Consider the following 24,654-nt stretch of genomic DNA (forward strand, 5'->3'; position numbering starts at 1 on the left):
GCGCTGGTGCGTTTGTTGATCGCGGAGGTGTCATAGCAGTTTGAATAATCGATAAAATCGGAATTATTCTGGGAGACGTTGAAACACAACAAACAGCGAGTTTTTATGATTTTGTTGGCATGTCGGGCGTTCGTCATGCTAGAGAGCCTTTGAGGCAGTAATTCGGTGGTATTTCAGTTGAAAAAAGTTGTTGATTCACTAAATATACAGAAAATAATGCGTGAGCTTCTCTGGGAGATTTGAATCTCGATCAAAAAAATCCAACAATGGTGAGTCCTTTCTCTTTTTGATGAATTCAAGAATATGGAAGAGATTTTTTAATACATTTTGAAACATTTTCTGGACTAAATGATCTGTTGCATTCAATGGAGATCCTTCATTTTTTGACACATTCGATGTTTTGCATTGAAATCTTGCCTGCAGAAATTATAATCCTGACTTCGCGTGCGAAAAAACTTCATAGAAAAACCTAGTGAATTTACTAGACAATCTATTGGATTTCTAATGAGCATTGTATTAGTTTTTGGCTAATTCTATTGAGAAATTTCGCAGCTCATTTGCTCGTTTTGTCAATAGAAATATTCCAGGGAAAATATTACATGAAAAAAATTAATAGAATCCGGTTTTTGTATATAACTATTCTATTGCGATATTTTCTACAAAAATTCCTTGGCACAAATTTCCCAAGTTTTTTCATTGATTTATTGATGAAACAAGAGAACAGAAATAGAATGGAAAAAACTTTGAAAATTCATGTCCAAAAATTCCTATAGAAAATGTCTCAATAGAAAAATGAAATTCTCCAGATTTTTCCTGTGAAGTTGTTTCTATCAGACATTTTCTATGCAAAAAAAACTCGCTATAAAATTCTCAATAAAAGTTGAATAGAAATCCAACACAATTTTCTATCGAATTCACGAAATTATTCTATACAATTTTTTCGTGCGTGAAGTTTAATTTCTATTCTGTAATTATTTGATTGAATAATAATAATGCATCCTTAATTTTAAATCTACAACATATTGGTGCTTTAAAAAAAAAATGAGGTTTTTATAATCGTCCAGAAAAAAGCAGTTGCGTCTGTACAAAATGAAAACTTCACTGTTTTTAATACTATTTCAGTAGCGAAGTGGTCAAACGGTTTAAGTAGATTTTGACTATTCGTAAGTTTTCAATGAATATCTCGCAATCTAAGCCAGATAGCAAAATTTCTGCTACGACCTTTTCGGTAGAGGATACTGAGAGCTTAAAAAAAGATAGAGGCGAAAATTTCGCTCTCTTCCTTAGATGTGGAGATATTCCTCGAAAACTCAACTAAGAGCTACGTCGACTTGAACCATTTGACCACTTCGCTACTGATTTGTAAATAGATACTCTCAAGAGCTAAACCGGCGCTGTCGGATGCCTCGAGGAAGCCCGCGGCTCGCAAAGACATCCCGAAGCTCGGGGAATTCCTCGAAAAACGCGATTATGCAGGTGCACTGACTCTAATCGAGTTCAACGCGACTAGTAGCAATGCCATTGAGACTGAAACCTGGATTGCCTACTGTGCGTTCCACCTGGGGGACTACAAAAGAGCTACCAGTGTGTACGAGGGTCTGAGGAAGAAGGACAAAGCCCCAGCCGATGTGCCCACCAACTTGGCCTGTTGCTACTTCTATCTCGGAATGTATCCAGAGGCTAAAGAAGCTCTCAGAGACGCTCCTGAGAGCGGCCTCAAGACGAGACTCTTATTTCATCTCTCTCATAAAATGGGAGACGAGAATACACTTTTGGAGTATCACGGGAAGCTGAAAGACGTCATTGAGGACCAGCTGTGTCTCGCCTCGATTCATTACCTCAGGGCTCATTATCAGGAGGCCATCGACATCTACAAAAAAATTCTGCTTGATAACAGGTGGATCTTCTAATTCTCGATTTTGGGGTCCTTTTTTCGTAGTCTATATTCTTTTATTCATATTCCCAGTGACTATCCCAAAAACTCCCTGTCCTGCGACTCTGATGATTCTAGCGATTTCGATGATTCAGATTTCCTTATCCTATTGAGCAAATCCAGGTATTCCTCAAGTGATTTTTTAATGATGTTAGAATTAATGATGAAAGATATCACGTCGTAAATAATGAAATGGAAAGTTGCAATTAACAATTGCTGATATTTTTTCGATAAGAATTTTTGGAGCGAATAAAATCGAGCAGAGAAAAATGGAAACAATTTATATCCAAGAAATTCGATAGAAAAATTCTCGAGAAAATAAGTCATACAGAAACATCGAAATGTCTTCACTTTTTGTCTATCAAATATCTGTCAGAAAATCGTCTGGAAATGTTGGGAAATTTTCAATCGAAATCATGGCTAAACGTACGGAATTTTCAAATGAATTGCGACAAAATCCTACTAGAATTCTAAAATTCACTGGAATTCACTGGATTCCTAGTGAAAGCGTTTCAATTTTTCCGAACGTACACAAAGGTATTGAAATTAACAATGAAGTGTAACAATGAATGTTAAACATGGATTACTCATCCATACATTTAATAATCATGTAATTAATGGATTATAATCATTCTTTTGTCACTCCCCTTCATTACTATTCCCTTCGTTAATGATTTCAGGGATTATCTAGCTCTGAATGTTTACGTAGCTCTCTGCTACTACAAGTTAGATTACTACGACGTGGCACAGGAAGTCCTCCAAGTGTACCTCCAAAAATATCCTGACAGTGCAATCGCGATCAATTTGAAAGCCTGCAATCATTTTCGTTTGTACGATGGGAGCACTGCGCAGGCCGAGATGAGGCAGTTGGTGGAGAAGACAGCGTCCACGTACAGCTTCGGACATGATTTAATTCGGCACAATATTGTGGTAACTAATCTCAACGATTCAGAACAATTTCCCAAGTCTTTGATAAAAATTAATCACTCATTTACTAGTTGAACAGTCATTCTCTTCCAGGGATCCCCATCAACATTAAATTTCTGTAATATTACAAGGATTTGACCCTTAGATTATTGAAGATTTAAAATATGTTGATTCAATTTTTCAACTAATATAATATTAATAATCTGATTTTTTACGAATAATGATATATTTAAAATTTGTTAATATGAAACTGTTAATTTACTTCTAAGTGAATGATTAAATTTCTTGAAAGGGGCTTTTCGATTACACAAGTAATCGTCAATCTTTCTACCTCAAATTATTGATTGATAAAATGGTTGGAAATTTAAATATTTGAATTGATGATACTTAAGTACTCAAAAAATTTCAAGAGTGATGTTATCTAATTAAGGGCTACAAAAGTAACCATAATAAAACATTACAAATTTGGCTATCCCTTTTCTCTTCTCGAGTGAATGCTAATGGTCTTGAATTATAGGTCTTCAGAGATGGAGAGGGAGCTCTGCAAGTGCTCCCCGCCTTAGTGGATGTAATACCAGAAGCAAGACTCAATCTCGTTGTTTACTATTTGAAACAAAACGATATTCAAGAGGCATATGATTTGATCAAGGACTTGGAGCCAGCAGTTCCGCAAGAATATATTCTGAAAGGGACTGTTCATGCATTAATTGGTCAAGACACTGGCTCTGTAAGTTGAATAATAATAAGAACCTCAATTACTATTCCGATTAGGGTTTTGCGTGATTCTGTTTTATTATTGAGAAATGCCAAAAAATATATAAAAATTTGATGACATCTGTTAGACACGTAAAGTTTAATTCCGATTCACGTAATAGTTAATAATATTTGATTAAAAATGCTTGTATTATGACATCATAATGTGCAAACTTCATCAATTGACTGTAACGTCTCAATTTTCCACGATTTTTCAACTGTTCATGCATTAATTAGGAGACTGGCTTTGTGAGTTGGAAAACAAGAACTAGTGCTTGAGCTTCAATTACTATTCCAATTAGGGCTCTGAATGATTTTGTTTTATTACTAAAAAGTAACGAAAAATATAGTAAAATTCGATGACATCTATTAGACATATTTCTTAATTCCGATAAATCATGAGAAATTAATGAATCATATTTGATTGAAAATGTCTGCATTATGATATCATAATGCAGAAACTTCATTAATTGACTGTAGCGTCTCATTTCATCACGATTTTCCAAAATAAAAAAATACGTATTTAATTGTTTTCATCAAATTTTCGTGTTTCATAATCTCCTTCATTGAAAAAATTTCAATTACAATTGATTATGTTGATCCCTTTTGCATTGTAGAGGGACAGCATCAAGACTGCTCAACAATACTTCCACCTGGTGGGCTCATCAGCCTCTGAATGCGACACAATTCCAGGGAGGCACTGCATGGCCGCCTGTTTCTTCCTTCGTCGACAGTTCGAGGAAGTCCTCGTGTACCTCAATTCCATCAAGACTTATTTTTCTAATGACGATAGCTTCAATTTCAACTACGCCCAGGCACAGACAGCCTCGGGGTACTTCAAAGAGGCCGAGGAGGCTTTTCTCATGATCAGGAATGAGCGATACAGGAATGATTATGTTTGCATTAGTCTATTGGCTTATTGTTGTAAGTCTTTTTAATCAATTTTTCCATTTTTCTTTTCAAAATTTATCATTGTTTCCACTTGTTGCAGTCATAATGAACAAGAAAGCTCAACTAGCTTGGGACTTGTATCTGAAAATGGACACCTCAACTCAGTCATTCAATCTACTTCAATTAATCGCCAACACTTGCTACAGACTTGGAGAATTCTGGTATGCAGCCAAGGCTTTCGATATGCTGGACAGGATGGATCCATCTCCGGAGTATTGGGAGGGTAAACGAGGAGCTTGCTGCGGGACTTTTCAGTACATTGTGGCTGAAAAACATCCCAAGTACGTCGACAATAAACAATTGAGAGCTAATCAGTGAGCGGAAGGCAATATTGATGATTTTTGGATTATTTTTCTTCCAGAGAACTGCTGCCAGAAGTCATTCAACTCCTTCGAAACACTACAAACTCTCAGGTCGAGCAGATTATTCGAGTCATGAGGAAGTGGGGGAAGGATCACAAAGTGAATTGTTAAAATTGACTTGTGAAATTTCATAATAATTAAGAGCTCCGTCCATTCATTAGCCTCATTTATACAAAAAATTGTAATAAAATTGAATAACTCGAAGGACTGATGTATGAATTATGACACTGTTTTCGAATTTTCGTCACGAATTTCCCTTCCACCTCCTTTCGCGAAAGAATGATTGATTTCCACAAGATGTTACAGCAAGATAAATAATTTTATCACTCAAGACAAATTGCAATAATCAGGAAACAATGTGCATGCAGCCGTCATGATTTGCAGTGAGTAATCCCACGAATTGAAAGCATTGTTTTCAGTACGAAATTTATCATTGGAAATTCCTTTACTTGCAGAAATCCTTGCAATCACCATTTTTGCGTTGATATTTGATACATCAATACCATCAGAGCCCATTGGAAATGGACCTCGTTTGTGGATCGCTTAGTGAAGCCTATATATGAGAAATGGAACGGTGGAAATTCGAGTACTCGATGGAGTCTCTTCGCGGATTGTTATCGGAAGGAATGGTAAAGGAGTGAAAGAATTAATTGATTCGTTTATAAAACTGCACAAGTCGCTTGTCTCGGAGACCAAATCCTTTAAAATGTCTCGAAATGTGAGAAATGAAAATTCCTACGCGTCCGTAATCTCTGCCTACAACCGTTATGACAAAAAATTGCAGGTGGCTGTATCTTCGATACAGCTGTGATTGCTCGTGGATACATCCATGGTCTTTCCTTCTTTCTCGAATTTCCTAGAAACTCCTCGCATTCCCTTGAATTTTCTGGAAACTTCTTGAATTCTCTCGAATTTTCTAGAAACTCCTTGAATCCCCTCGAATTTTCTAGAAACTCCCTGAATTTCCTCGAAATGTCTAGAAACTTCTTGAATGTTTTCGAAATTTCAAGAAATTTCTTGAATTCCCTCGAAACGTCTAGAATTTTCTAGAATTTCGATAGATAGCCCTGCACATAAGGACCGTTTCCTAAAATGAACCCCATATTGAAACCGTAGACGTATCCATGTCAAAAATATTGTTCGGGCACACGGCCGAAAAAATTATTCTAGCTCATATGGTCGAAACCCTCGCCTTCATCTAGAATATCTTCTGGGAGACGAGATTTTGGTGGCTCCAGTAATCGGGAAGAATGCTAGTCATCGTGATGTCTATTTTCCTAAGGGCACCTGGCACGATCCAATTATCTACCAAGATATTGTTGGACCCAGGTTGTGCGTGAATTACCTCGCCAAGTTGGATGTTCTTCCTTACTTCATTCGAAAAGCATGAGCAACACCGATGCCATGCATGAGGAAGATTAAACCGAACGTGATAGTTTAGTTGTTCCCGGGATTTTTATTGTATTATCTCTGGTCATTCCTTCTGTGTAATCAATCGATAAACTTTTCCACTCACCAATGGTTCAATATCCCCCTCCAGAAAGTATTTTATTGCAAAACCAATGCAAACACGTGCGTTATCTCGACATAGTAAACATGTTCGCAGGCATTTTTGGAGGATAATCGAAGGAGTCTCCTACCGGAAGCCGGATAATTGTTGGTTGGACAACTCGATTCTTGTTATGACTCTCTATCAAGTGTCGCAGAGATAATTGTTTCATTTTTTATTCGACTGGAGATATCAACCGTGTATAAAACTACGGAAGGAGATTACCCGACGATCAGTAGTAGACTGGCCGTGAGAATGGGTCTCGGTGAGTGATAATTTTATACTTTGGGGAGTGCTTTGTGATTTTTCATCGATTTTTTAATTTGGAAATTTTTCTAATTTTCGTGGATAATCCTTCTAAACTCAGTTTCATGTGATAGCACTACCTCAAGTAATCCATTCATTAATCAGTTTAATTTGTCAATCTAATTGACCGATCACACGAAGAAAGAAAGAGAGAAAAAAAATTGTGATTTTGTGACTGATTTTCAGGAATTACAGGAAAATTCTGTGATTGCAAAATTCTGACGTTCAGTGATTTTGTCACCAATTTTCAATGATTATCATTCATTTCATCAGTGCCATTGCAACCATCCTTGGGTAACTTAGTAATGTTCGCAATTATAATTCGCATCTAAAATGTTCTAAAATATTGCGTTGAATTACAGTCAAGTTGACCGTTCTGTTGCTCATCGGCAGTGCGTTATCCTGCCAGCTTCCTGACGTGCCGAACCCTCCAACACGCGTCAGACAGGTCTCAAAAAATGCAGTGATCGAAATCGAGGGGAGAGCCGGTGGCTCGGTAGTTCTCAATGCCACGAAGAACGGTAAAGACAAGAAACCCTTTATGCCGGGAAAAAATTACCATCGACATCCCGTAAAAACGTCATTCTGGCACATAACGCTTCCTAAATTTCACAACTCCATCAACTCCCTTTTCACAGATGGCACAAACATGAGAATTGAACTTCAATTCTCCGATTCGTCACCAACCGCTACCCCAAGGGTAACGAGCTGCGGTCAATTCTACACCTGCATCGCTGATGAAAAAGGAACTCACACGACCATCGAAGTGGTCCCCACTCGTGAATTCGTGAAAGTTCAAAGGAACTCATCTTCACCCTCGAGTCGTTTCAGCGATTGCTTCTCATTGCGAGACGACACGCAATGGGTGGGTGGTCCCCAGCACCGGTACCAGCACTGGCCGATCCAGCACATGTACTTCGACGAAGAGCCTTATGTCCCGTCCCACCCGACGAATATGGCCATCACCGAGAGGTAGATAGATACACACAACTAAATTTCATTAAAAAACTAGTCAATTTTATGGAAAATTCTATTATTTTTTGGCCGAAACTTTTACTGCGCGTTTTTTTTTCGTGGAAAATGTCCAATAGAAACTATTTTATAAGAAGAACAGTACAATTTCATCTTTCTATACAACTTTTTCTATTGAGACAGTTTCCTTAGGAATTCTTCGACGAGAATCTTCCACGTTTTTGCGACTTCTCTTTTCTTATTGAAAAAATCAAACAAAAAATAGAAAATTTGAGCCGAAGAATTTCTTTAGGAAATATCTTAATAGAATTAGTTGTACAAACCAATCGAATTCAATCATTTCAATCCTTCAATTGAAAGCCAGAGTTGAAGACCCGAGTTTGTACCAAAGATGTCAGACAAGATATGAATGTTTTTTTGGGCTCAAACGAAAGAGCGGGTCGAGAAATGGCGTGCTAGGACCTCTAAAGATGGTTTTGAACCAGGGGAGACTCCTAGACCCCAATGTTCTATACATACTCCTAGACCCCATTGTCCTCCTAGACAATGATGTCACAACTCTGCTTTTCAATTGAAAACAGATATCATCTTTAGAGACATTTGTCATGTTTAGAGGCTCTAGCACGTCATTTCTCGACCCGCTCTTTCATTTGAGCCCAAAAAAACATTTATATCTTGTCTGATATCTGTGCTACAATGTCAGGTCATCAACTCTGGTTTTCAGTTGAAATTGGAATTGTTAATTTACACAATAATAGGAGTGCATTGACGATTTTTTCTTAACTCGCAAAAATCTTCAAACAATGTGCTACCGATTGGTGATAAAATTTTTTGGAAATAATGAAATAGGAGGAATAACGCCTTTTTTTTCAGGGGGGATTTTTCACAAATTTATTTTAAAAAAGTACTAACTAGCAAATGTTTTTTATTAGGTCGCAATTTTCGTCAAAACTACTTCAATGAGGAAAAAAATAAAAATTTGGAATATCTATACATGAGGGGCTAATTGATTGGATCTGAAAATTTTTATTGAAAAACGCCCAGATGAGCTGTAATTTCTCAGTAGAATCAGCCACAAACCAATAATAATAGAAATAATAGAAATCCAATAGATTTTTCTACCGAATTTTCTACGTTTTTTATGACATTTCTATGTACGTGTGGACAAATGGATAATTTGAAAGTGATTCGTCAGTTCTGTAAAGTAGGAAAGATCCTCTGAAGAAGAACCAAAATTTTAACAGTTTTTCGTCGATTCTATTGAAGAATTCCGCATCCTTTTTTCGCGTTCTTCAATGTAAATATTCCATAGAAAAAATCAATAAATTGTGGATTTCATACGCCTTATTCTATTGAGATCGTTTCGAGAGAAAATTTTACTCGGCACAGGTACTGGCTCTCCAGCAGAGGTTTCTACATTCACGTCTCCCCATACGTCCACCTCTTCCTGGACCAGAACAACATCAAGGATAAGTACCTGTGCCTGGTGACCAAGAACAAGGCGCCATACACCCCAGGTAAGAACACCACAACCTCCTACGAATTCGGATTCTTCAACAATTCCCGTCTCGCGCACGAGTCCGTCATCAACCGTCACTTTGGAAAGCCATCTGGACATCCTGATGCCCGTATGGTCCAGCACCCCATCTACTCGACCTGGGCCAGGTACAAGGCCAACGTCAGCGAGAAAGTCGTCAACGATTTTGTGGATGAGATCGTCTCTTATAAATTCAACAACAGCCAGTTGGAGATAGACGACAATTGGGAGACCTGCTACGGATCTGCTACATTCGACACTAAGAAATTCCCCAATATCACTCGACTCGCTGATACTCTCAGGAAGAAGGGTTTCAGGAATACACTTTGGATTCATCCTTTCATTAATATTGGGTGTGAACCTGCTTATTCTTACGCTCGTAATAATAGTTACTTTGTGAAGAATAGCGATGGGAGTACGTACACTACATGGTGGCAAGGTAAGCCATGATTCAGTATTATTCATTATTTTCCGTTCATTTTAGCCTTCCCAAGTTCTTCTTTCGAGGGGAATAAGTCACACAAAGACTTTTACTTTTCCCGATTCTCGGAATTATTCTATTCGAAAATACAGTTCAATATCGTTCTTATTTTTGCCTAACAAATTGTGAACTTATACAGCGTACGTCGATTTTTTCGAGATCAATTTTGATGAAATGTCTTGAAAGACGCGTGTTTTCCTCGATTCTTGGAATTATTCTATTCGAAAATGCATTCCAATATCGTTATTATTTCTGTTTAATAAATTGTGAAGTAATACAGCATAAATCAATTTTCCTTCGAGGTCAATTTTGGTGAAATGTCTTGAAAGACGTGTGCTTTTAATGAATAAAATAATTCAGTAGTGAAGCGGTAAACCGGGTTAAGTCGATTTTGATTTTTGATCAGTTTTTGATGAATATCTCAGAATTTAAGAGAGATAGCAAAATTTTTCTCATGACCTTTTTTATAGAACCAATTGAGGGCTATAAAAAGGTCATGACAAAAAATTTTCTATCCCTTTTAGATTCCGAGATATTCGTCAAAAACTGGCCAATAGTCAAAATCAACTTAACCCGGTTTACCGCTTCGCTACTGAATTTATCCCTATTATTCCTTTTGCCAGGCAACAATGGAGCTGGAGTANGAGGGCTATAAAAAGGTCATGACAAAAAATTTTCTATCCCTTTTATATTCCGAAAAATTCTTAAAAAACTGGCCAATAGTCAAAATCAACTTAACCCGGTTTACCGCTTCGCTACTGAATTTATCCCTATTATTCCTTTTGCCAGGCAACAATGGAGCTGGAGTAATAGATTTCACAAATCCAAAGGCCGTTAGCTGGTGGGTGGGAAGATTGAAAGCCCTCGAAAGACTGGGAATAGACTCCTTCAAATTCGATGCTGGTGAGTCATCATGGCTCCCCCAGATATCCGAATTGGCTGGAGCACCCGGATTGAAACCAGGAATCTTCACCAAGGATTACGTGAATGCGCTTGCGATCAACTTCAACAGCATGATCGAGGCTCGAGTCGGCTGGGACTCGCAGGACCTCCCGATCTTCATCAGGATGATCGACAAGGACACGAGGTACACTTGGAACAATGGGCTGCCAACGTTGATCACGACCCTCCTGCAGATGAACCTGGCGGGGTACGTTTGGGTTCTTCCAGACATGATCGGGGGGAATGGGTATTTGAATGGATCATTGAATGGCACTTTCCTGCCCACGAAGGACCTCTTCATCAGGTGGCTGCAGTGCAATGTGTTCATGCCTTCTTTGCAGTATTCTTTCGTCCCTTGGGATTACGATACCGAGGTAATTGAATTCATTGGGGACAATAGGTTTTTTCTTACGATTATCCCCGTGTTTTTCATCATAATGTTCATGATATTTCCCAATTATTGAAAAAAAAAATCGAAGTAGCTGTAGTACACAGCTTAGAAGATAATAAATAATAAAACGGTCCTTACGATGTTCTTAAAAACGAATCCGTGGTAGATTGATAAATTCCGAATATGATGATTTTTTTGTAAAAAATGAAATGATTTCTTACTTTCGTGAAATCATTTCTTATTTGATTCAAACAGTTATTGTTGCCTTTATCAATAAAATATGAGGATAGAAAAACTCAATAACTTATGAGAAGATAATAAATTAAGCCATTTAGAATTTTTTCTGAAAATCTATAGGGATTAATTTTTGAATGGTATTGTCTTGGGATATATCTTCAAAACCCCGCTTATTATAAGAGCCTAAAGTACTGGATTCCAGAACTAAAGTGCCTTGATTTAAGTACCATGGGTACTGGATAATTATTTTTCCTCAATTTTTAGACGGTTACAATCAGCCGAAAATTCACGGATCTTCATGCTGAAATAGCGCCGACTATCCTGAGACTCATGAATGTAACGGTCAGTACTGGAGCCCCACTGAATCCCCCCATCTGGTGGGTCGACCCTACCGATCAGGAGGCTCACAAAATCAACGATGGTAGGATTGATAATAACGAAAAGGAATAATCGCAGTTGAACGAAAAATTGACGAACTTCTTTGATTTACAGAGTTCCTCCTGGGAGAGGAAATCCTCGTAGCCCCAGTGATTGAGGAAAACGTGAGCTCTCGCGACGTCTACCTGCCTAGAGGGACCTGGAGGGATGCTAATACCAATCGTAGTTATGTCGGACCAACTTGGATACGAAACTACCCTGCACCACTGAACGTTCTCCCATGGTTTAGAAAACAAGCATAATTTTTGAATGGTCTTATCGAATGCAAAATGTTATGTAGTTTATATATCTAAGGAGGAATGATCGATTGAAAAATCATAAAAATACTGTGTTATCAATAAAAACATCTGAATCGTCCGCTGTTGTTGTTGTTGTGTTAGATACACGATCGAGATAAAGAGTATGAACAAATTGAAAACAAAACATGAAGTCAGATAAGTAAATATTGGCAATTCCTCATCAATCGACTGATGTGACACCATTCGAGGAGAATTAAACAAGGATTGCTGATCCTTTGAATGTTAAAATGAAGGGATGAATATCTAATCAAATTCATTCAGTAAAATGAATACATAATCCAATATAATATAATTTTGATAAAATGAATTTATTATTTCAGCGAGAAACCAATAGAGATCGTATCTCCGAATTTAGCCTAATTATTATTGCATCGTCAGTGCTGTAGCTTCCAGTCTTCAATAATGTGTCACGCTCCTCAATGAGCTTTCGCAGTCTTTCCTCCTGTTGACTCGATTCCTTGGAGTGCTGTCGTCTTCCATAATCCATGTTCGATCGAGAAGAACACTCGTAAAGACTATTGAACTCTTCAGGATTAATCGTATAAGAGGGTTTTGGTTTTATTACATTGATTTCTCGTTGAATTTCGTCGAGGAGGAGCTTGTCGTTGGAAAGGGCTGCTGAATCTGCTTGGAGTAATTGTTCTAAACTGAAAGATTAATTAGAAATTTATCTCACTCGATTAGATTAACAAATTCATCAATAAATAAATAGAATTAATGAGTTCATCGATTTGTCTACTTTAATTACCGAATTATCAAGCACATACTCAATATTTTTAAGCTCCTCCCTGCTCGATTTAATCTGGACCTCCAACGCCTGCTGATGCTCCATCTTCAACTTGTGAATCTCCCTCACAGCCTTTCCCCATTGCTCCTTAAAAAACGTCTTGCTCTTCATGGTACTTTCGAATTTATCTTCAAGACTCTGCATCTGCTGCAGAAGATTCTCCGTTTGCTCAGAAGTGAGCGAGCCCTTCTGATATTTCATCAGCTCCTCATTCTGCTTCGAGACAATCTTCTGCAGTCGATTATTCTCATGTCTCAGCTCGGATATCTGTTCCTCAAAGGTCTTCTTCTCCTCCTCCAATCGAGATAATTTCGAAGTGTAGTCCTCTCGCATCCTCTCAGATGCGTCGTTCAGATCTCTCAGTTTTCTGTCGCACGTCCACTTCAACTCTTCATTCGCCTTCATCAGTTGTGCCTCCTTCTCCATGCTCTGTATTCTCCTCGTTCTCAAATCATCAGTGGCTTTGTTTAAATTACTAGCTAGAATTTTACATTGTTCTACACTACAAGCCAGTTGGGACTCTAATGATTCCCTTCTCCTCTGCCATTCATCACTCAATAGATTCAGATGTCGTTCTTCTTTCCGTTGTAACTCCACTTTGAACATCTCCTGCTGTCGCTCCTTCCACGTCTCCAGTTCGTCCACTATTTTTGACGCTAGGGAGTCATCTAGAACTGGTGGCCCCAGATTCTCACTCCAACTGGACTTCGTGGTCCTGTAATAGGGCCCATGATCCTCCAGGTGCATCTGCACTTGTACATAACCGATTTCATGACGACTGGAATCGAATAAAACCGCTTCGTACTGACATTTCAATTTGGAATCGCTCAATATTCGCTTCACGTCAAGGATAGCCTGACCCAAACAGCTTTTTTCTATCTTCTCCTCATCCCGAATACTTATTCTCGGTGGATACGCAACTAGCAAGTGCTTGATCTCCTCAACTGAAGAGATAAAGTGAAATTTACAACCGATATCCTGCAATCTCAACGTCTCACCCATTCTCACTGGCATTCTCGGATAAAGTGTGGACATAACTTCAGCCTTGGGATGATGAAACCTGAATTCAATATTTTTTATCGATTCTGATTGCAGCGTTACAGTGTTCAGTGTAACGTGGAGACAGTAACAGTGATATGCTTCGACGCTCTTTGTACAATCCTTTTCACTGCACGAGTGTGTTATCTTATTTCCTGGACGCTCTTGAGGTATTTCAAAGTTGGAAAAATGATTCATCTTGCTTGTGCAATCGGTCTCATGTCCACTGCGTAAATACTTGGGTGAATCATTGAGAGGATTTTGATGATCCGTTGTAACAGAGAGCTTTTGCATCATCTGGAGATGAAAAGGGCGCATTATGGCTCTGTTATGGGCTTTGAATTTCTTGTTCAGTAATGAAGCAGGGAAATGTAACAGAACAAAGTTTGAGGGTGAGGTTTTTGCAAATCAAACGTTGAAGTACTTCATGTTTTTTATATTAATGTATTAGACTGAGCAATGATTCAATCGATTTTAATTCAATTCATTTAAATCATCACTGAGTTAAATTTATTTCGACAAAATTTATAATAATGTTTTGACCACTAGTGAAGTCCTCAGCATCCCCTTCAAATGGCTGATGACTGTCTAACTATTGAAAATTTTTGGCGAAAATTGAAGGAAATGGGCTTCTTTACCCGTTTTTTTAATAAAAATGTTTAATGAAAAATGTTTAATAGAGCAAATCAGTAGATTTTGATCTTTTTATTCAGATTATGGACATTCATAGGAATTAGTAAAATTCAGGTAAATATCTTATATTGTCAATTTTTAATTAAGTGAAAATTTAGGGTAATTTGACATGAAATATTCTTGTTTCGATTGACAATTGAAGTAAGTTAGGGAATTCACATCTTCCGGTTCCTAAAAAATTTGGAATTCTCGTGAATTTTCAGTGGAATTTAAAATTCCAGTCATTCTAACAGTGCAAACCGACACATTACTATGACAAAACATGAAATCTTCTTAGATTTTAAATGATTTCCATTGTTTTTATTTCAATTATCTCACCTACAAAAATTGTCGCGAGAAATCTTCCCCTAAAATTATTCATTTTCGAAATAAATGAACAATTACCAGGTTTTGGCAGTGATTTCGACCGCTTCATTACTGAATAACCATCATATTTTTGTAATTTACCGTTTCTAAATTTTTATTAGTCGAACAGGAATTATTGGGAAGGGAATTCACATGGACTCCATCGCCCTGATTGCCGACACACGTGAGAACCAATTGTAAATCAAGATACGGTTTCTCCTCAGCATCAACAGTCTCATCTCTCCTATCCAAAGTCTTCAGGAAGCACCGTTCATTCAAAAGGACTTCCCGACCCCCACAGGTGTCCACCCACTGCCCTGAACTACCCCCCGACAAAAGTGTCTTCAAATCTACCTCTGACTCCCCCAAGATACTCTCTCCACACTTGAGAACAACAAGAAAACTGGGCTTCTGTTCTACATAATTTTTTAACACTGAGAAGGAACTTCTTATTCTCATGACGATCTTCTCGTTCAGGGGGAACACGTTGGAGTCAATTGTAAAAGGTTTGGACTGGAGTTCATTGTCCAGGATTTTGTACCAGAAGGTGAGGACTTTGGTTGAGCTATTTGGAGATGCGGGTTTCGGGGAGATGAGGTGAAGATTGGCAGTCGTTCCAGCCAAGATGTTCAAAAGGAATAATTCCCGGTTGGTTCTTATGGGACCGAGTTGAATCAATCTCTCTTCAGGGATTACGTAGGGCATTGGGAGGTCATTCTCTTCAATTAATTTATGTGACTCTTCATCTTTCTTCTAAACACCAAGATGAGAACGAATTCATAAAACTGCACATGCGGGAAATTCACTAACAATTTTATCGGATTTCTTTTGGGGATGGAGTGAAAATTCTATCTGTTCTTCGCTGATTCTATTGAAAAATTACCGAGTTTTTCTTCGAGTGGAAATCGTTCAATCAAAAGAAAATATTCAGGACGAAGAGTTAATGGATATTGTTTGTTTTATACAAATAATTCTGAGGAGATGATTTCTGTAAATATTCCTCGTTATTAATTTTTCAGGTTCTTTTGCGTGAATTTTTAAATGGAAGAAAAAAAACTGCAGCAAGAAAAAATTGGAAAACTGCAAAAAATAGCTCAATAGAAAAATAAAAATGCTGTAATTAGAGAGATTCAAAATATTTGATCAGTCTCTACAAAGTCTTCTTCGAGATTACTTTTACAAAAAATCCCCGGCTCGCATTTTCCAAATTTTTCGCTGGAATGTTTAAACAAAAGGCGCAAAAAATGCAGTAAAAAAAATTTAGGAAATTTACACCGAGGAACCAAGCTGAAGGGCCTCGGGGGATGGCCAGTCGTAAACTTCTTGTCACGGATTCCGTTAAAAATGAAAGAATATAGCGAGAGAAAAGAAAAATACCGATCTAATAATTCTTCCCTATTGAATAATTCTGCTGGAACTTCCAGTAGAATTTTCTAACTTCTTTCGTTCATTAATACGAAACAAGGAAAGTCGTTTCGATGATTTTGAGGCATTATTATCGTTATCAATGGGAAAACAGTCACACTTTATCTTCTACTTCATTCAATTTACCTCTGAACACCCAACCTCCCTGGTATCCATGTCCTCAATGGTCAACGAGAGTGAAAATTCTGGCTTATCACCTTTCACATCGTTCCTGAGGCCCAGCAGCCTATGCCAATCCGTCTTAATGGTACTCTCGTTCCCCCGGGGGACAATTTGCGCTGATCGCAGGCTCAACAGCAAGTACCCGATCTTTTCCTTCACGCCGTTCTCTTTGAATTCGATGCATTCGAGTTTCAACGGCTCTTGTCCCGATCGCATCCTGTTATTTTTTTTAAATTGAATGGGTGAATTGATGGGGAAATTATTCCCGTGTATTTCAGTCACTTCTATTCGCGGTTTTAGTGATATTTCTTACTTTCGAAGGGTTGTTTTTGTCGCCTCCCATACTAGATCGGTAGCGTACACGGGGTTTCCTTCGGGACTGATTAAATCTGTTTCTAGTGATAATCCGTTCAATGTCGCGATTATACTTGTTGGATTTGCTACTTTATCAAAGCCCTTCCCTGCAATGAATAATTAGATATGCTGTCACACGTGTAATGGAGTGCATTACGTTTTGAAGAACAGTTTTCGATCGGTGAGAACTTGAGATCGTCAGAGTGAATTTCAACGATTTTTTCTCATTTTGAACCTTGGAAAAATGAGAATCCTTGGATGCAAGAATAATGAGATTTTCAAATACCGTTTTTCATCGTTAATCCCTTGAGCTCCTTAGAGTGAATTCCAAAAATTTTTCTACATTTCGAAGATTGAAAAAAAGGCTTTAAAATAAAATAATAATTATTGAATTCTCTGCAATTATTGGAGCCCTTCCCTGCAAGAATAATTGCATATGCTGTCAGACGTGTAATTGAGTGAGTCGAATTTAAAAAATTGTTTTCATTGAGTGACTCAAATTTTTAAAAACCCCTTTAGATAATTAATAACTTGAACTCCTCAGAATGAATTTCAACAATGTTTCTTCATTCTGAGGTACGAAAAAACAACTTTAAAATGGAAGAATAATTGTTGCACTCCCTGCAGTTGATAAAATCTTTTCCTGCGTGAATAGATTTGTTGTCGATTATTAGATATGTGTGTAATTGAGTGAGTAGAATTTAAAAAATCCCTCTCAATCGTTAATAACTACAAACCCTCAGAATGAATTCCAAAAATTTTTCTTCATCTCGAAGATTGAAAAAATTGCTTTAAAATGGAAGAATAATTGTTGCACTCCCTGCAGTTGATAAAATCTTTTCTGCATAAATAATTTGTTGTCGATTATTACATATGTTTGTAATTGAGTGGGTAGAATTTAAAAAATCCCTTTCAATCGTTAATAACTACAAACCCTTAAAATGAATTCCAAAAATGTTTTCCTTTCCCCCCGAGCTATCTCTTCAACCCTCACAATGAGCCCTGATTCACCCGAATCACATCATTAAACCACTAGAAATCGATCATTCAGGAACCTCCATTTTCCCTCGCCTTACGATAAAATTGCTTTATCCCACATTCATCGAACGCTCTTCAAATAAGCGATAATCATCCTCCTGAAATATTGAATGATCCCCTCGCGGCGGCTCAAACAAAGTGATACGATACCAGCATGACAGCACTGGTTTCCCGCCATTTCCCCCCGAGAGGTTACATGAATAATAAAAGCCCCGAAAAAAGCCGTAATTACCTTCCTTGAGACTCAAAACGACCTGGACACTGCTCCCCACCAGCTGCTCCATTCTCGTCCCTCACACCGTATAAATAATAAACAATAAACTCCGAAAACCGTGTAATAGGCCGAGAACCGAGCGGTTGTGGCCGGCTGCCATGGAAACAGCGACCTAACTGCGCGTTGACACCGAAACGAAAACAAACAAAATGGGGGGCGAAGTGGTGCCCCGAATTTTCAGCATTTCCGCGACTCCCCCGGTCACTAACAACTCAAATGCACATCAAATAAATTAATCCCGCGTGAACAATCAACACTTCGAGCGCAAAAGAACCGAAAAACTCAAGAAAATGAAGAGGCAAAATTCCCCCGCCCGTGAGCGTGCGCCATCTCGCGAGCACTGGCTCATCCAAAATTAAAAGGCTCTTTCCATGAGTCGCCAATAACCCGTGAACGTGGTAGGCCTGCCGGGTTCTCCACAAAGAAAGAAAAAAAAACCTCCAGCCAATGTACATCGAGACCCGCTCCCAACCGTTTTATCCGTGTCGGCCAAAGTGGCCAAGTTGGTGTAGCCCGTGGGTGAAGCCAAAGTGTTTCTTGTGGTTGTGGGCCACGGGGTGGTGCCCAAAAAGACTCCAGTGAATTAGTGCCACAATGCCGTAAATTCTATAAACCGAGCCCAACAAATTGTGAAAATTAATAGTCAAACAGATCAACATTAAATCATTTTCGGTGGATTAATGAGGTAGTGCAGCACAAAAACATCTCTATCTTTTTGGCCCCCCCTCCTCCCGCCCCTGCCCCGTCAGTTGTCGTTCAAGTTGGCTACCGTTTGGTGTCGCAAGGATAACCGAGGGAAGGTGGACGAGAAGTTTTTTTTCCTCCCAAACAGGCAATGTGAAAATAATACAATTGTTTCCATCACTTTATTAATCCCCCGGAGTTCAATGCACCGTGGAAACGAGTTTTATCCCGTTGATTCCTGCATCGTCGGATAAATCTTCAGGCGTTTTGAGCTTTTTTTTTATTATCTGGAGGTATTGTCGACGTCTGTACGCAGTTGCAGCGGGGAAATAAGTGGTAAAAGTGGTGGAGTTGAGGTGCAAAAGGAGATACTGTTGTGGGAGATACGTTGAGTCGAGGGATTGTGAGAGAATAAAAGTGATTTACAGCAACTGGCGATGATCCATAATGGTTGTATGGGGGTACACCCTGCCCGAAGACGGGTCCACAGTTGGGGATGCCCTGGACAGTGACTGAGGTTCGTGTTTGCTCCCTCATTGAGCTTCTCGACCGGCCGGGTTTTCCGTAAAAACCGGTTGTACATTTTTTAAAATTTTGTATCAATTTTTTTGTTCGGTTTGTCAATCTCCAGTCTCATTTCCCGTCCTTTTTTTAATGCTCTCCATTCTCAATAATTCATTCCTGTTCTCCCTGGGGCAACTGTTATGAGGGCGAGCGCCCCATTCTGACACACAGCTTGAGTTGGTAACCATTGACAATTCCCTCAGTTTCTCTCATTATTGGAATAAAACGTGGAATTGCTGGAGTTGTGGAGGTGAAATGTTTATTTCGTTTTATTTTTCGTGCCTTGTGAATGTGGGGGTATGAGCTAGTGGTACTAGGGGGATTTGTCAAACTTGTGCCTATTTGTTTGCGGTAAATCGTGGAGTGGTCAAGAGACAGGGGAGTTTGGCAACAGGGCAGACAGGTGATTGCTCCAGTGAGTTTTCACCCTTTGACCCTGACACAACAATTGCAACAACATGGGAATCACATACCCAACGAACAGCAGCTACTGCCAGTACTGACAAACTGTGAAATTAGGAAAATAGGGAGGGCATAGTAGGGTGGTAGTTGAGTTGTGTTGGTTCTGGTTCTTCGCTAACAAGGTGGGACCAGACTAGTGCATAACTTTCACCAGTAAAGATGCAGAAACGCGACGGTAGAGAGACAAGAGGTGACAAGGATATGACCAGGGGTGGTGAGAGAGAGCGTGAACAGGAAGCTGCCAAAAGAGCATCGAGAGGAAGTGGTAATGCAACTAGATCCAATATGCATACGTCCAGGCATAGTGTCACCTCGACGTCGGGGATTCTCATGGTTGGACCCAACTTCCGAGTTGGAAAGAAAATTGGCTGTGGTAACTTCGGGGAACTTCGACTCGGTGAGTCATTAAATTTATTCTTATTCATCTAATTTTCGGCGGAAGGTGGGAATAGTTTTGGGATTGCTTTAATTAAAGTGGATGAACGTGCACTGGGGGAAGGACAACTGGTAGTCCAACGGAGAGAAGTGAACAGGTTCTAGCAAGTCTTGTTTGGGCCAAAAATCGCGTTTAGAAACTATCAAAAAAGATGGTTTATTCGAATTTAAAAGACCCGAACATTAATAATCGCTCTGCTTTCGGCAACAACGAAATATTTGCATGGAGAGAAAATGTGGACGTCCGCTTGAAAAGGGCCCACTTTGTCTATTTTAGTCTACGAGATATTCATGTTTTTTTCTCTGCAATTGTCAGTTAAGCCAATTTTAAATTACATCTTCGGTTGTCAATATTATCGGAGTATACATAGATTCATGCCGATTAATTAGACCCTTTTCATGCGGACGGCCACAAAGATCTCTTGTGAAGAAAAATTTATCAAGGAATATTTTGTCCCTAACGTAAAAGAGAGCTAATTTTTTTTAATTCTGGTGCTAGTACTGGAAAAATTACTGAAGTGAATTAGAGAAATTCACGTGTTACCCAGTAAAATTTAATTGTTTCATTATTATTTAATTTAAGAATTAATTCATTACCTGTAATTGTTGAATACTCGAAACAAACAGCTAGTGTCTCTTGTTTCGAATAAATCGAACATTTTTTTGAACTTTTAAATGTATTTTGCTGACAGGAATTTTTCATGTCAGGACAGTTCTCAAATGGTCAGCCCTATTTTCATTTTTTGGTAATTTTTTACAATTTTTTTGGTTCAACTGACACTTGTTTGAGAAAATATTCTTCTTTCTCTCAGTGTAAGTTGTGAGAAGTTTCGAGATTGCTTCAATTATCGTGGATGAACGTGAGGAGTTGATGAAAAAAATAGAAACTGTTTTCGTTAATGAGAAACTAAAACCGAGTGATAATTAAATTTTTTATCTACATCAATATAATTCAATCTCCCTCGAGAATCTTGGAGGTGAATGGAAATTCAATATTCCCCGGTAGAAATAAACTTTTCACCTTTGATATTCAAGTTCCCATAAGAACAATTCAACATCTCAGCGAATTGTGAATCCATTAAAATTTAAAAATATATCGGAATGTCTAATGAGTCGATCTCAAATTACGAGAGAATGAGACGGAAGAATTGAAATTTGCTGGGTTGCATTGTTCGGTCGTCTTATTCCAGTATTTCCCCGCATTGTTATTTTTTTATTATCCTTCCAAGATTGGAGACTCATCAGAGAGACATTGCAGTGACCTTTTTCATTTGGGTCAGAGGGGAATGTCTCGTGTAAACAGAATGAGTTATCTCGATCTCGATAATAACACTGAATGGAGCATTTCCGTCCTTTGGCTTAATCCGTAAATTTTTGTGTTCATCTTTCTCTCGCAGAACTCTTATTTAGAGATAACTCTATTCGTTGTGAATCCATGATTTCTCAAATAAGGGGTGGGCGGAGAAAATGACCGATCATTTTGCCCACTGCATGCATTGCGTGTTAACCCATCGGCTATTTTTTCACATGTGAAGATTTTTGACTGAAATTTCCGATACACTTCTAAACAAAAAATAAATTTTTATCATATTTTAGTTTCACTGAAATTTTGAAGAATTTCATGAAAAAAGAAAGACAATTGTGAATTTCAGTTTAATTAACATCCATAAAAATATATGAAAATATATGTAATATATTTTCATATATTTTGATATCAGAACTTGATTTATCTTGACACAAAATTTTCAATGAAGGTTGCCGTGCGACTAAATGGAAATAACCGAAAATTACGGAAATAATTCTGCATTTCTATTGGTTGACATTCACACGGGGAGATGAGCAGTGAAATGTGAAATTTCGTAATTTGTTTCCCCCTAAAACGCATTCAATGTCACTTTCTGAAAATTACTAGTCAACTGTTGACGAATATGAGTCTGCGAATAAATATAGTCTGCATATTTCAAATCACGGAAGGAAATGAAATTTTCAATTCGTCAATAGATCTTTTCGCTTGAGAACTCAAGAAAATATTTATTCGACCGATAAAAAAATTCTCATGAACATGAATATTCATGATTTCATACATGAGAGCTATCAAAAATGATGAATTATACGTAAAATCCCCGAAAGCCCCCAAAAATCTCGTGACCTCGCAACTAAAAAGGCCAATTGAGGTCAATCTCTATCCATTAGAACCCGGAAGAGCTGTACGTTTTACGGAAAAAAAATCCCCATCAGATCGAAGAGTTCAAAAAAACCTCGAGCCCTCAGAATCTCCTGGAACAGTAAAAATTATCAAACGTTCGATCCTCATAAATATCCACGTCACCTCGTATTTGCATAGATCCCAACAAATCTGGTTTTAATCGCCTCATGCATTGATAAGTGCCCCGTATAACTCGTATATCGATCGGAATAATTCTATAATAAGACTCGCAGCCGGGGGTGATCAGAAAAACCTCCATAAAAACCGGGAGAACAAAATCAAAACAATCAAAATAAAAATCGACCCATGAGACCGTTCAAACGCGCGCAAATGCATCATAAAATGTCGCTCTAACGTGTCTATACCTGTTATCAGCTGATTTTATCACTGCGCAACGCTCATCACTGTTATCTCGGAGTTGTGTACACTTAGGGGCTCAAAACTCTAGTCATCCAGTTCTAGAACTGATTAATGAACAAAAGAGGGAGAAGGAGTAACAGTCGAGCGAAAAATATTATTCGAATTATCTTTAACACCAATGGGCAACTGGAGTCACGATCGCACATGAATTCTCGTCACGAGACGGTGACAAATATAACCTCGGACAGAAGCATGAATATTAAACGGAAAAATACTTTGTATACAAGTATTGTCTCTGTGATGAGGAGGCGAGAATGTAATCCTCAACTATTGAGACGGAATTCAAGGTACAGCTGTACACTCAGCCGCATACTCGTGAAATAACATTAATTACGAGGGGAAACAATTTCATTAGTAATAATTCGTTGAATAATAATGCGCACGGGAGGGAGCATAAAGGTGGAATGAAAAAAGGGGAAAGTGTTGCAATGCGTTTCTCTGTTATTTCTCAGCTGTGCTTACACTTGAACGTTAATATCATCAATTTGCAGCGGCAATTATAGTGAATGATTTGATAACATTTGAAATACATTAGGAGAGAATGATTGGAATTTTATGGATGTTGAATTAGATTTTGGGGAAAACAAATCATGGAATTTTAGATTGAATTGAAAATTCAAGAATTTATTTACTTGAATTTTTCTGATTTTGATTAATTTTCATGGAGTAATCGCGCTTGAATGTCCATTTTACACCTACTTTTTCATAAAATTGTGAATTCTCAATGACGAAATGCCTTGAATTCCCCGTAGAATTTAACTTCATAAAAATTTCAACAGTGTGCATTCTTTATAATTCGCCAGAAGAAAATAGATATGACAAGGAATTCAATGAAATTCCGCATTATTGAGCAGCAGGAAGACAGAATGTTCCTGAAATCTCTTGATTTCTATTAATTTTCAAGGAATAATTCAACTTCAGTTTCCATTTTCCTACTTTTTCATTAAATTGTGAATTCTCAATGACGAAACACCTTGAGTTTCCAGTAGAACTATAACTTGATAAAAATTTCACTGTACGTTATTTAATATTCACCAAAAGAAAATAGATATAACGAGGTATTCAATGAAATTCTTCATTTTTCCCATCTTACTTAAATTTTCTATCAAAACATGAGAATTCAGTGCAAAATTACGCTGAATTCTCAATTGCTTGGAAATTCAAGAATGTATTTACCTGAATTTTTCTAATCTCTATCACTTTTCAAGAAGTAATTCAACTCAAATTCCCATTTCCCTACTTTTCATCAAATTATGAATTCTAAATTATGAAATGCCTTGGAATTCCAGTGGAACTATAACTTGATAAAAATTTCAACGCTGTACGCTATTTACAATTCACCAGAAGAAAATAGATATGACGAGACGAAAAAAACATGTTCTATGTTTAGTTGAATTGTTAGTTTGATAACGGAATCAAGATAATGGTTATTCCTCCTCTCAGCAATTCAATGTGTGGGTAACAACAGAAAAGTGGCTGGCACTTCCTTCAGCAAACGGGTCTCCTCCTTCGTCCTCGGTGCGAAACGAGTCGAGACGGCCCGAGAGACAACCAAAGACCTCTTCACAACAGTAACTCACGTTAGTGTGTATGAATTCCCGGCGCACCACCTGGCTGCATACCCTTCTTTTCAGCCAACTGCACCCATGACTCTCTCTCTCTCTCTCTCTCTCTCTCTCTCTCTCTCTC

At 38.1% G+C, this 24,654-nt stretch overlaps 4 protein-coding genes across 13 annotated transcripts in view; 3 read left to right on the forward strand and 1 right to left on the reverse strand.

Moving 5' to 3' along the window:
- The first annotated feature begins 112 nt into the window (after positions 1-112).
- Positions 113-5,068, forward strand: LOC107036806 (intraflagellar transport protein 56). Of its 2 annotated transcripts, none has more exons than XM_015255003.1 (7): positions 113-269; positions 1,371-1,897; positions 2,614-2,863; positions 3,378-3,587; positions 4,231-4,537; positions 4,605-4,845; positions 4,926-5,068. In XM_015255003.1, the coding sequence occupies exons 1-7, from the start codon at positions 267-269 to the stop codon at positions 5,035-5,037; spliced, it is 1,650 nt and encodes a 549-aa protein (XP_015110489.1). In that variant the 5' UTR covers positions 113-266; the 3' UTR covers positions 5,038-5,068. The 2 variants fall into 2 exon arrangements, with proteins under 2 accessions (XP_015110489.1, XP_015110497.1); XM_015255011.1 differs by having other exon boundaries at positions 4,711-4,845.
- A 1,653-nt stretch (positions 5,069-6,721) lies between these two features.
- LOC107036448 (myogenesis-regulating glycosidase) lies at positions 6,722-12,136 on the forward strand. The gene is made up of 7 exons (XM_015254403.1): positions 6,722-6,740; positions 7,144-7,302; positions 7,420-7,753; positions 9,143-9,729; positions 10,561-11,087; positions 11,606-11,762; positions 11,834-12,136. The coding sequence occupies exons 1-7, from the start codon at positions 6,731-6,733 to the stop codon at positions 12,019-12,021; spliced, it is 1,962 nt and encodes a 653-aa protein (XP_015109889.1). The 5' UTR covers positions 6,722-6,730; the 3' UTR covers positions 12,022-12,136.
- Positions 12,137-12,320: 184 nt separating this feature from the next.
- On the reverse strand, positions 12,321-18,457 carry LOC107036431 (centrosomal protein of 120 kDa). Of its 2 annotated transcripts, XM_015254392.2 has the most exons (6): positions 18,153-18,457; positions 16,842-16,989; positions 16,493-16,745; positions 15,044-15,694; positions 12,846-14,200; positions 12,321-12,725 (listed from the first exon to the last, which is right to left on the reverse strand). In XM_015254392.2, the coding sequence occupies exons 1-6, from the start codon at positions 18,202-18,204 to the stop codon at positions 12,395-12,397; spliced, it is 2,790 nt and encodes a 929-aa protein (XP_015109878.1). In that variant the 5' UTR covers positions 18,205-18,457; the 3' UTR covers positions 12,321-12,394. The 2 variants fall into 2 exon arrangements, with proteins under 2 accessions (XP_015109878.1, XP_015109870.1); XM_015254384.2 differs by lacking the exon at positions 15,044-15,694.
- Positions 18,458-18,692: 235 nt separating this feature from the next.
- The window catches only part of LOC107045820 (casein kinase I), a 45,991-nt gene continuing 40,029 nt past the window's right edge, over positions 18,693-24,654 (forward strand). For all 8 annotated transcript variants that reach the window (XM_015268238.1, XM_015268306.1, XM_015268428.1 and 5 more), the window contains exon 1: positions 18,693-20,301. In XM_015268238.1, coding sequence (XP_015123724.1) covers positions 20,064-20,301 — 238 coding nt within the window. In that variant the 5' untranslated portion in view covers positions 18,693-20,063. The remainder of the gene's footprint in view (positions 20,302-24,654) is intronic.

Source organism: Diachasma alloeum, unplaced genomic scaffold (assembly GCF_001412515.2).
Source record: "Diachasma alloeum isolate Michigan unplaced genomic scaffold, Dall2.0 Dall_scaffold_00176, whole genome shotgun sequence".
NCBI lineage: Eukaryota > Metazoa > Arthropoda > Insecta > Hymenoptera > Braconidae > Diachasma > Diachasma alloeum.